General features: G+C 38.2%; 1 protein-coding gene across 1 annotated transcript; it reads right to left on the reverse strand.

The window, feature by feature from the left end:
• Positions 1 to 239: 239 nt before the first annotated feature.
• On the reverse strand, positions 240 to 10,555 carry LOC107690356 (zinc finger protein 592-like). Its single transcript, XM_016488657.1, has 9 exons — positions 10,050 to 10,555; positions 7,666 to 9,871; positions 6,579 to 6,757; positions 6,292 to 6,465; positions 6,053 to 6,197; positions 3,031 to 3,306; positions 2,789 to 2,901; positions 2,523 to 2,664; positions 240 to 1,555 (listed from the first exon to the last, which is right to left on the reverse strand). Exons 2-9 carry the CDS (start codon positions 9,850 to 9,852, stop codon positions 1,073 to 1,075), a joined length of 3,699 nt encoding a protein of 1,232 aa, XP_016344143.1. The 5' UTR covers positions 9,853 to 9,871; positions 10,050 to 10,555; the 3' UTR covers positions 240 to 1,072.
• Positions 10,556 to 11,969: the final 1,414 nt, after the last annotated feature.

Consider the following 11,969-nt stretch of genomic DNA (forward strand, 5'->3'; position numbering starts at 1 on the left):
AAGTTATGTCTGTACAGAAACTGACTTAAAAATAACATCCTGAGAAATAGTCATCTAAGTAAGTATGAGACGTTTTTCACACTAGGAAAACCGTTTCATGGCAGATTTAAACGTATCAGACATAAAGGTTTAATCTGAAACGCTATTGGTGAAAAATCGAATGACAAAAACAATAGTAATCTTTGTATTTTACATTTTGAAGGCCCCCAAAACACCAAACCTCTGCTGATGGCACAAACTGTAGTTGTCTCTGATGTCTTTAATATGTAAATTATTTTTTCCATACAAGCATTTACAAAAGTGCTCAATTTGATTGTAAGAATGGCTCATTGAATATAAATGCCATTGAAACTACTAACCTACATGGAATTAATATGAAAATATACTTTCTTTGAGTGCAGATACCTGGGTTTAAGTGAATACCATTTAGAATAATGTACTCTCCATAGTAGCAATGCAGTTACAGATGTTTAGCTTTGTGTGATACAAGCACGCTACCTAATAAATATAAAATAAACATCAGACCTGCCCTTCCTTCAAGACCAGCACAGCATAAGCACCACCAAAGATTGACCATCAAATGTACTAAATTCTTCAGCATTTTTTGGTGACCCTGAAAACAGTCAAAATATTAAATGACTGTCTCACTTATGGCTACACTGAGTAACATACATAACATTTCCTGCGTTGTAATGTACCCAAGACAGATTTGACGTGGTACATGAACAAAAACATACATTTGCTCTGTAGCAAAACACTGTAATACACTGACATGATGCTTTTGCAATTACACAAAACTAAATTATGATTATCCACATACATAAGATGGACAAGCAGTAAAAAAGTGACAATTGCATGAATTTAACAGTCAAGTTAATCCAAATAATGCAATAAAACTCTGAAGGAGTGTCTGTTTTAAACATTATTTCATTTATGTGATAAATGACATGAGATATAGTATTTCACTGTAAGGCAACATGTTTCCAGTACCACATTTATCAGCTGCATATTCAGCAACCATTGCTTGCAATTAAGTTGATTAGCAGCTTTCCATTGGAGTCCTTTCTTCTGTTCAGGCCTTTTCTTCCTCAAATCCACTTGCTTCTGATGCCTGCGTGTTGTTACTGATGTTGAAAGCACTGTCTGTGGGCTCACTGTGGAGTTTGCTTTGCTCCTTCTCTGTGGACAGGCCAGTCTTTTTTGCTGAAAGAGGTACGGTTTCATCGCTCAAGTCTGTTGAGTGTTCTTGTCCTTTCCCTGCGTCCTCTTCGTTACAGTCCTCATGCTCCTCCGGTTCTTTGACCTTATGTACAATGGTGAGGTGTCTGCTGAGTGCTAACTGAGATGTGAAACACAGGCCGCAGTGCTGGCACTGGGGTGTGTCGCTGTCGGTTGTGTGTTGAGGTATGTGCTCCTGAAACTGGGCCTGGTCCTCAGATTTAAAGCCACATTTGGCGCAGAGATAAAGTGGCTTATGTCGCTTGGCACTGACGCTGTATGATGTTTCCCCATTTCCTGCTACTCCATGAGCCCCCTCTGCTTTTCTTTTCAGCTTCTGAAAGAGGAAAATGTAGTAGGGTTGTGACGGTGAGGAAATTTTCCCACCGATTAATCGACGTGTGACAACACCGGTATCACCGTGGGGGCAGGGCGTTCCCTCTTCTCCTAGCTTTCCTTCACTTTTAAATAGCTTGTAAAAGCTGCGTACGCATTTTACTTTCACTTTCAAATAGCGGCAATTCGGCAAAAAGCAATTGTTCGTTTTTAGTTCGTTTGAATTTTCCCCCCTTTTCCTTCGCTTTTAAATAGCTTAAAAGCGCCGTGCACATTTTACTTTCACTCGAATTAGCGGCAGTTCGGCGTCAATTGCTTGAATGCAACAACAAAATACAACGTCAAACACACTTTAGCCTATATATAAAACATAGAACTTTTATTAACAAAACAAATAAAAAATACACCATGCTATAGGGCAGGCTATGCCTAATATAAAACAACAAATAACTTGCATAAAGTTTAAATAGGTATACAAAACTGTAAATAGGCTAAGTAAACATGTATAATATATAACCAAATAAATAAGAAACGTAGAACGTTTATTAGCAAAACGAGTAAAAAAGCTTGGAGGCACGGCCTACACCTTGATGTAAAATAAAATAAATAACACCAAGTTTAAATAAAGTAAAAATCAGCAAACAATGTGGAACCAATTAAATAAGAAACGGATGTTTAAAAAAACTTCCAAAATCACATTAGATAAACGGCAAAAGTCAACAGGCTTTTCAAAATCCAAAATATTGCCAAACAGGCGCTTTTGCATCTCGTTTCGAAACTAAATCATCCGCCATCGTCTTGTCTGTCTCACCTCACCTCACTCTTCTTGTCAGTCAGCTCGACTCACTCTCCTCACTGGATAAATAAAATCTGATCTGTGATGCGACGTTCGGCACGCTGCATTGAGCAGCCGCGTTCAGTTTTTAATCTGATATAATGTTTCTATAAAATAAATAAAAGAAGATTACCTCGCCTGTGGGTTTGCCCACCTCCTGAGATGCTAGCTTTGCCATTTGGCTGAAATCTGGATTCTTGATTCCATGCATCAAGCTGATGTGGTTCTTTAGCATAGAGTGTTTAGTGAAAGATATCCTTTCAGTTGTGCAGTACCTTCAGGGTTTATAAAGAAAAATACAACACAAAGTTGTACTCTTAAGAAAAGTGCAAAATAAATGTTGATAAAACTTCTGAGAACATTAAATCACTTTTTAATTATACAGTATAGTGATTTTACCAGCATGTGTAAACTTTCCTTCTTCCATCGTGGTCACTTCGAAGGTGTCGTTTAAGACTCAAGGGTGAATTGAAGGAACTTTCACATAGCCGACATGGGTGCCTCTTTATTGACTGCAAAAAGACAGGCATGTTCAAATGTAAGGATTTTGGATCACAAATTGACTAGAGCAAAAAGAAAAAAAAGGAGTACTTGCAAATCAATCAAATGCAAAATCTCACATGCACCGCAAAGATTTTCACCTTGCCATGGCTGGTCTTCATGTGATTGATGTAGGTCTCTCTGTCGGGAACCCACAGGAGGCATTCTCCACAGGTCCAACCAGCATTCTTCATTCTAACTCCAGCACCTGACTTCTGTGCAGCAGAGCTCTCTCTTCCCTTCATGCAGGCCTCATTTACCGGTTTGGTCAACCCTGGTTGAAGTTTTTGTGGTGACATTTTATCAGAGAAAGATGTTGTCTCTGTTTTTTTGGGACTTTTTTCTGCTTCACCTCTGAAAACTCCACCATGAACAGTCTGCAGATGAAACAGACAATTTATTAGACTTTTTAAATATGAATAATTTTTAAATATCTGCATAATACAGTACCACTCTTGTTCTTCAGGTCAGCACTGATGAGATGAGACATCTCTAGTGCTGTGGCAGTAGACAATGACATGGGAAATAGCGGTGGCAGATTCAAAAAATAAATGACCTGCTCTGTTTCCACAATGCAACCACAAGATCACAAAAATCTCTCCTGGCGCTTTCATTCTGCCACAGTATTATGCTACAAAATTCTTTTTCTAATTTTTTTTTTAGTTTATCCTGCAATCTAAACTGAATACATCCCATGTTAATGGACCGTTTTGTATACTTTTGTTACTCTGTGTTGACTGCATTCATCAAGTTACAGCAGTCTGCCTTATCTGTAGTTAAAATTTATTGTAATTACTTGACAAATCAAACATGTCTCCCAAAAAAAAAAGTTACACTGAATGACCACCTGTCATTTGCAAGCACCCCACCGCAACTGACATACTCTCATCTTGACTACTTCATGCCTCCCAGCATGCAATCAAACTCACGCAGCTCATGCAAAATGCAAATATGACCTCTTTCAAAAATATTGGGGTTAACTTGAAAAAGAATCTTGCATGGGCTTGTTTATTTGCACTAGGTTTTATTGTACCATATTTTCCAGAAAATAAGTCGCACATGACTATAAGTCACAGCGGGTCAAACTTGCGTTGTAAAGAGGAAAAAAAACATTTTATTTTATTTCATTATTACAATCAGAAATAATGTAAAATACTGGTAAACTACACAAAACAAATGCTCACAAAAAAATACTATAAATCAAGGGTGTCAAACTCCGCTCCTGGAGGGCCACTGTCCTGCAGAGTTTAGCTCCAATCCCAATTAAACACACCTGATCCAGCTAATCAAAATCTTCATGAGTCCTAGAAATTCCCAGGCAGGTGTGTTGGAGTTGGGTGGAGCTAAACTCTGCAGGACAGTGGCCCACCAGGAGCTGAGTTTGACACATACTCTAAATTTAACAGCATTTAGATCCAAACAGGAATGAAAAATTTTACTTTAAAGGGGTCACATGATGCGATTTCAATTTTTCCTTTCTCTTTGAAGTGATACAAGCTCTTGGTGCACAAAGAAGATCTGTAAAGTTGCAAAGACTAAAGCCTCAAATCCAAAGAGATATTCTTTATAAAAGTTAAGAGTCAACCACGCCTACCTAAAACGGCTCGTTCTAGCACGCCCCCACATGTCTACGTCACGATTTGGGAAGATTTGCATAACGCCGGCTTCGTCATGTCTGGAGCTGATCCGTGCTGGTCGCTGAGGAAATACATCAACTTTGCTGTGGATTGCCGGATCGGCTTTCACCGTGGACGAAGCGGAGTCCAGCCCGGGGTCGTTACATGTGGTTGCCGCAAGCCCACCTCTTTTCGCAAGGCCACTCCTTCATCGAATCCGCCGGCCTCCGCTCACTCTAGGCCGCCGGCCTGAAAGTGAAACTACTTTGTTTGGCCTTCCAAAAGAGGACACAACTAGAAATCAGTGGTTAAGTTGTATTTATAACACTGTTCCAGAACAGTTCAACCCAAATATTCAGATGTGTCTAGCACATTTTATGGAGGACTGTTTCCTGATCCTGGTAGAGTAGACTACAATGCCGGCTGTTCTGACTCACGGACAAATACACAAAATAATGTTCTTTTTAGCAACATCATATGACCCCTTTAAAACATTAAATATAGTGGCATTCATTATAAACACAATTTATTATACATTTATTTTAAGTCAAACAAACTACCAGCATGTGAGAAATGCGCTATACAAAAACACTTGGGCTCCAAATGTGTGCTTTGCATGTTTTGCGTCCTTGACGCTACTTGCATTATATAAGATGCTTTGAAATACATGTTGCACACATTTCAGATAATGAAAAAATGTGACATATTCTGGAAAATACTACAATATATGTACATTATTCAATTTATTCGGACAGTACTTACTTGCATATGTACAGAAAGTACTTCATTTAATAATGTTCTTAATTGTATGCTTACCTGCTGATCTACATGCTGCTGATCACAACAGTCTCATATAAAGCACTTTTCATAAGTTGGTTAAGAGCATCTGCTAAATGTCTTAAATGTCAATGTCTTGTAGTCCCAGACAGAAGCATTATGTATAAAATGTGTATGGAATAAACTCACACCTCCTTCTAAAAGCACTAAATACATTATTCAGTTAAGTTTTCCCTTCATAAGTAAACTTACATGCAGAGTTATAATTCAGCTACAGCTGGTTTTTGTCACATAAGTATACATGACAATGCGTAATCAAATATTTGACGTAATATCAAACATTAAACGTCACCTTGGAGCAAGTGCACAATACCAAGGCCAGTTGTAGTCTGATTAACATGTATACAAGCTGGACAAAGCCAAGCTACGATCGCATTCTGTTAGAATTTAGGTCTGTTCGTCCGACTTCATCTGGCAGTTACAATTTCTTTCTGACAAAAGCGTATACATGACATCTAAAAAAGAAATAAATAAATGATTGCTTTAGCCTGATTGAAATCAGACTTTCAAAGTGCATGTAAACATTTTAATAGTCTAAACTAAGCTAACTAAAGCTAAAATTACAGTTTGATAAGACAATATGTGCACAATTTCCCCAATTACACTAGATGACAGAAACTGTGTCAGTCACACATTGCAATGACCAACAGCACTAAAAGTAGCTACAAACCTTGAAATGTTGCACCAAAAGTAGTTTCTCTGGGAAGAATGAAGTGCAATCTGGACACTTGAACACACATATACGATGATGAAAATGTTGATACAACAACTGCTTCCTCTTAAAGACTGTTTCACAGGAACACTTGTAGATCACCCTGCACAGAATGAACCAGAGGTAACTCCTCGACACAGTTCTAGGAACATTTTTTATGACAATGTATGGTATGACAGATCAGTAGATGCACTTACTGATGGTTGGGTTCACTGCCACCATGCTTATTTTTTACATGCACCAGACAGCCATCTGAAGATTTGAAGGCTACAGGACAGATAGTGCACTTATAGAAGACCTCACAATGCTTCTCCTCAATGTGAGTCTTTAAGAGGGACAGGGACATGAAAAGCATTTCACAATGCAGACATCTGAAAGAAATTTGAGCAAATCAGAGAGAGAGTGAGCAAAGACAACACAAAAGACATTCATGGTCTCAAAGCGGAAGTTCACTGGTCTAGAGGTCACTGTTCGAGGTACTTACGAGTACCCAATTTTACGGGAATAGTGGAGACAATTCTCTTTCACATGCTTCTGGATGTCCACTGAGCGACTGAGTGCCCCACATTCAGGACAGCAATAAGGAGATTTGTGTGAGTGAATTCGCTGATGGGCCCTGTAGCTGCACTTGTTGGGTAGCAACATTGAGCAAACCTTGCACATCTGCATCGAAGAAAGCAAACAGGGTCAAAAGGGTCAATGACACAGAAGAGTGTCCACAAGAAACACAAGGAAAAAAATCTCTTAAAAAATCTAGAAAAGAACAAGTCACATGTTCATACAGAACACATGCCAGTTCTTTGAAATGTATTCTTTGTATTTACATTGATTTCATATGGTTTTGAAAAACTATCCTTCTCTCTCTATATATAGTAGAATGACCATCAAGTAAAAGGTAATAACATTTCTTTCTGACACCTTCAAAACAAGTTTATTTCACCTTTATTTTCAAAAACATTCTTTAATATACTTTTTTATGAGGTTTAAAGTATTTTTATATATTATAAAATCTTATCATATAAAATATTTTAATATATTTTAGAAAGTTTCAACAAAGTTTTTTTTTATCATATGTAATTATTAATAATGAATTATTAATTCCGAATTGATTATATTCATAATTAAAATATCACATAGCACATCTTAACTAATCTTGCCTTATATAAAAATGTAAAATGTCTGATATTTTCATAGACTTACTGACCTTATCATAGTCCTTTCCGTTTTTTTTCAAAAAACATTTTTTTGAGGTTTTTCAAATAACATGAAATAGAAAGCAGTGAAGCGGTTTAAAAAAATCGAATAAATAGTTATAAAAGATTATGCCAAAATACTTTTCATAATTTCAGTGTTTTTGATTTTATGTACCCACAAAAATATCTTAATTTAATACAGAAATTTAAAATATAAGACATGGTATAGTCAGTCATTGTATGTTTGAATTGCATTTGTAATTTAATATATTCAAAAAGACATGTCACTGACCCATATAAAAACAATAATTAGTAATTTTGTAATAATTTACACTAAGTTACGTTTTGTGATTCCAGTAGTTCATTGATTTGACTCACCAGACCATTAGCCTCCGTTGCCCTCTGATAGTGACCCGCAAGTGCGGTGTAGTCTGACATCTGTTTATTACAGTCCAGACATTTGAATCCATGTTTGATAACTTTGTCGGGATAAAGTGGCAAGACCACCTGGCTTTTGGATGACTCTGTGGCGTTGTTCCCGCAAGGTATCTGATTTACAGACTGCTTAGGCTTGGTGGGTGCCAACATCTGGTCAACAGCAATGGGCTTCATAAACAACTGAGTGCACTGCATCACCATGCCTTTGTTCTTGTGATCTCGAGCGTGTGCCAAGAGAGCACATTTGTTAAAAAACACCAATGTTTTGGAGCAGTGGGTGCACACGACTTCTATATGCACACTTCTACGACTGTAATGGTAAGCAAGACTCTTTTCCAGCCCGAATGAGTCTCCGCATTCTAGGCAGCAATAGCCTTGCGGTGGGAGCTTGATATTGGTGCCTGGTGGTGGACTCAGGTCGGGAACATATGTTGGTACTGGGTTTGAGTAATTCAACAATCTGTTTAAGGTTCCAGCTGCAGTATTTGGGACAACAGCTCGTGTGTTTGGAGAGACTTTTTTAACTTGATGCACCAGTGGTACAGAACTGCACACCATTGATGATGATAACTGAGAGGGCTCCTGTCTATTAGTGGAAGACCTTGCTGTAACCGAGGCAGCTACGCTATGTGGGACTAGATTTAGGTTTGCCAAGTGTAATGCCTTCGGAAGGTAGTTTGTATTAGCAAAAGAACCAATCTGAGCAGAAGAAGCCTTCTTTTGCTTATTGCCACCAAGTGTTGCCTTTAGAGCATCACCATTATTTTGGGTTTGAGGTTTCTTTGTGTTCCTCGCTGATTTTGTGCTGGATTTGCTCCCCAGTAAAGGTGTCTTTGAGGCTTCCTGCTTTCCATCTTCAAAAATGACCTCTGAAATGGTATCATCTGAACGATACACAGGCAATGTTTTCGAGAAGGCATCTTCAACTGAGGACTGAGATGGCGATGACCCAAATGGTGACATGAGATCTTCAGTTTCAGAGTCTGGCAATATGCTTGTGACAGTGCGTTTGATTTCTCCAGATGAGGTTTTGATTGTCTTTATTCTGACTCGTGGGATGGCTGGAGGCGAGCCAGCAGCGACAGCTGGAGATGCTTTACCACTGCTGTCACTGCATATACTCATTGGGCTGTCAGGCTGTTTCGCGAAACGTTTCACCACCTCCAGAGGACTTCTTGGGCTCCTTGGTGATACTGGTATTTTTGGACTCATTTTCATGGACTCTTTTGGAGTAACTGGGAAATCCTTTGAATTTGTTTGCCCACCTGGATCCTTTTTAGCATTCAAGGCTGCTAATGCATCAAGGCAAGAGGATAATCTGGAGCTGTGAGCTTTGACGCATAGATGGGAAGAAGAAATATTTGTCTCAAGAGTTGGATATGCATTTGTTTCACAATCTTGGATGCTGTCACTCTTAGTCTCAGAATTTTGTTCAACCATATCGTATTTGAAAGAGGCGCCATCACACACAAGATCATCCACACCTTTTGAACCAGGAAGTCTTTCATTGCACGATAAGCAGGATGCATCTGGTTTTCCATGATTGTCTAAAACAGGAAGAGGTGAAGATGTAAAGAGTGAATCAGATGGGAAGTACGAGGTCTCTGCAGATTTTGGACGGTCATCGATTCCATTGCTATGAATGTCTTCAGATTCTGGGCTGGATATAGGGCTAAACTGAGGCATAGACGCTGATAGAGAGGGAACTTTTTCATTCTTGTAGAGGACAGGAATCTTTTCCATGGAACGTCTTGAGCAGTCTCCGTTGACAGAAGAGCTATCCAGTCTTGGATAACTGGAGGGATGTGTCTCCAGTGAGCCTGCAGAACTTTTGAACCCATTTTGTAAAAGGTGCCCCAAATGAGAGCTCTCCTTCTCAACAAGATTTTCATAGGAGTTCTGGCGGCTAGTGTTCTTTACTATAACACTGACAGCAGGGGCATCGGTTGTAGGCACTGGGTGAGGGATCAAAAGCGTGGCATCCATACACATCTCTGTGTGCTTAAGGTGTCCCTCTCCCTCATCTTGATTCCCGTGAATGGCCTCTTTGGCATCCAAACTGGTTGCATCAGGGATGTCAAAGGCAGCCAAGAGATCATCAAAATCAGGGGTCTTCATATCACCCATGATTGGAGATTTTCAAAACCTGAAGCAAATATATGAAGAGAGAAATAAATCAATACATATGCAGGCCACATATACGTAAAAAGTGTAATACTAGAATTAACAGGCATAAAACTACATCACATCTTAATTTAACATTCAAGATCTACAAATATTGAACTGCAATGATGCTAAATGCAGAAAGATTTAATTATAATCACCATTTGATTCCTGGGTTATTCATCTCAGCAGTTGTTGGTATCCATCAGTTTTGGTCCTGTGCACCTTCATCTGTATTGCACTGACACTTCCAGGAACTTCCATAGTAATGGTCCAGCCAGCTCAAAGACTTGTTTATGGAAACATTAACTCCTTTCAAAGCATTTTAACATTATAATACTGTATTGGACATAATTACACTCCTGTTTTTTTTTCCAGTCAGTCAAATTTACCTCAGTGTAATTAGACTGTCACCCTCGCCTAAATTAGTTTAACAAAAATTGTCGGAGAATTTGTTTTAGATCGACAGAACAACTTTTTACAGGCGTTACGTAAATAATAGCATTAATTGAAAGTTATGAGCTTTTTGTACGAGGATGTTAAAGAACTAGCATTAGCTCATAGGCTAACTGAGAAAAACAAACCTTCGCCAAGCTAACAAAGCCCTTTAAAAACATAGCTTACGGTCAAACTGGCAATACTTCACCCCGTTACACATGTCATGTCATTTTATAATGTTAATACAGATGAGAGAATATTTATGAAGTGAAGCGGTTCGTACTGACAGACGCTTTAGCTGTGCAGTCGGGTGCGCGGCTCTCTAACGTTAGCTGCTTGCATCCCAGCTCTGTAAATAACGCAAACCTGCGGTTATAGTAGAACAGTTTGCGGGTATACAGCCAAACACGCTTTTAAAGCAACCTTTCAAAAGCCATGCAAATGGATGAGCAAGTCAGCGTGAGGTATGTTTGATTTGTGAGGTTTATAAAAGTGACTTGTTTACAGATGCCCGCCGTCTGCTAGCTAACAGCCCTCTCTCCTTCCTGTGTGCGCGAGGACCCCGCTCAACGCCACACACGGGCCGTGGCTCAAATCCCGAGAAGCTGCCTACATAGACAGCATTGTTGGCCATCGTCCGACCATTTAGAAGACGCAAAAATGTGGCGCAGGCACGGACAAATAGTGATGTCTCTTCAAACAACAATGAAAGAGCAACTATTTCATATATCCTTTATAAGGGTATTTGTTTTTATGGATGGGACAAACACTCTGGAAAAAGTCGTAATCAAAAAAAACGCATTACAAAGTAATTTGTCACGGCCATTGTCTCTATATTAGGCATTAAAAATAGTAGCCTATATAAGTAGCCTAACCAAATAAGACCCACTTAGATTATTATTATTATTATTATTAATATTATTATTATTATTATTATTATTGTGTCACTAAAAGTCTTGTCTGTTTGTTTAAATTGTTGTTCAATATTAGCAATCTTAAACCTTAACCTTAAATCTGAAATTTGTCACAATTTAACACTTTTATTTATTTATTCAGATTAGCTATAGATTAGATAGGTATAGACTTTGACAGGGTGGAAACACATTCTACCTGTCTTTCTGATATCTTATAAGATATAAACATATCTTTCTGAAGAAACTGCCAAGATAAAGGTAGGTAGGAGTAGGGTTATTTTGTGCTGATAACACATGTGTATGTGTTTATTTTCTATTCACTGGAATTGTCAAAAAGACTCATTCCTTTGAGAATATGTAATAGGCCTACTGACTATAAAAGCGGGCTTGAATGAGCAGTCAAATTCTGTAATGAATTACTGGTCTTTTCACTCTGAATAAATAGGCCTACTTATTGTGCAAATACATGTAAAGGAAAAAAAAATCACTAGATTAATTACTTCAGACCTGGGCTCCTTTGCATTTGAGACAGTAGAAACAGAGGTCAAAATGATAATAAATTATGATTTTTTAATACACTAACTTCATATTATATCTTTATATAAAGATAAAATACATTTTAAAGTTTGACATAGAACCATTTTTTTTGTAGACCTAGTTGAAGATCATTTTAATAATCTGAAGAAACTTTTGTACATTGGAACCATAGATGCCAATGTATATATACAG

This window comes from Sinocyclocheilus anshuiensis, unplaced genomic scaffold (genome assembly GCF_001515605.1).
Source record: "Sinocyclocheilus anshuiensis isolate Anshui unplaced genomic scaffold, SAMN03320099.WGS_v1.1 scaffold609, whole genome shotgun sequence".
Lineage (NCBI taxonomy): Eukaryota > Metazoa > Chordata > Actinopteri > Cypriniformes > Cyprinidae > Sinocyclocheilus > Sinocyclocheilus anshuiensis.

Excerpts from the sequence above, each read along its gene's own strand:
- LOC107690356 (XM_016488657.1), bottom strand. The coding sequence starts at position 9,852 with ATGGGTGATATGAAGACCCCTGATTTTGATGATCTCTTGGCTGCCTTT. Across the intron at positions 6,198-6,291 it reads GGCAGTGAACCCAACCATCA|GGTGATCTACAAGTGTTCCT; the intron begins GTAAGTGCATCT and ends CATTCTGTGCAG. Across the intron at positions 3,307-6,052 it reads TTTTGGTGCAACATTTCAAG|ACTGTTCATGGTGGAGTTTT; the intron begins GTTTGTAGCTAC and ends TTTCATCTGCAG.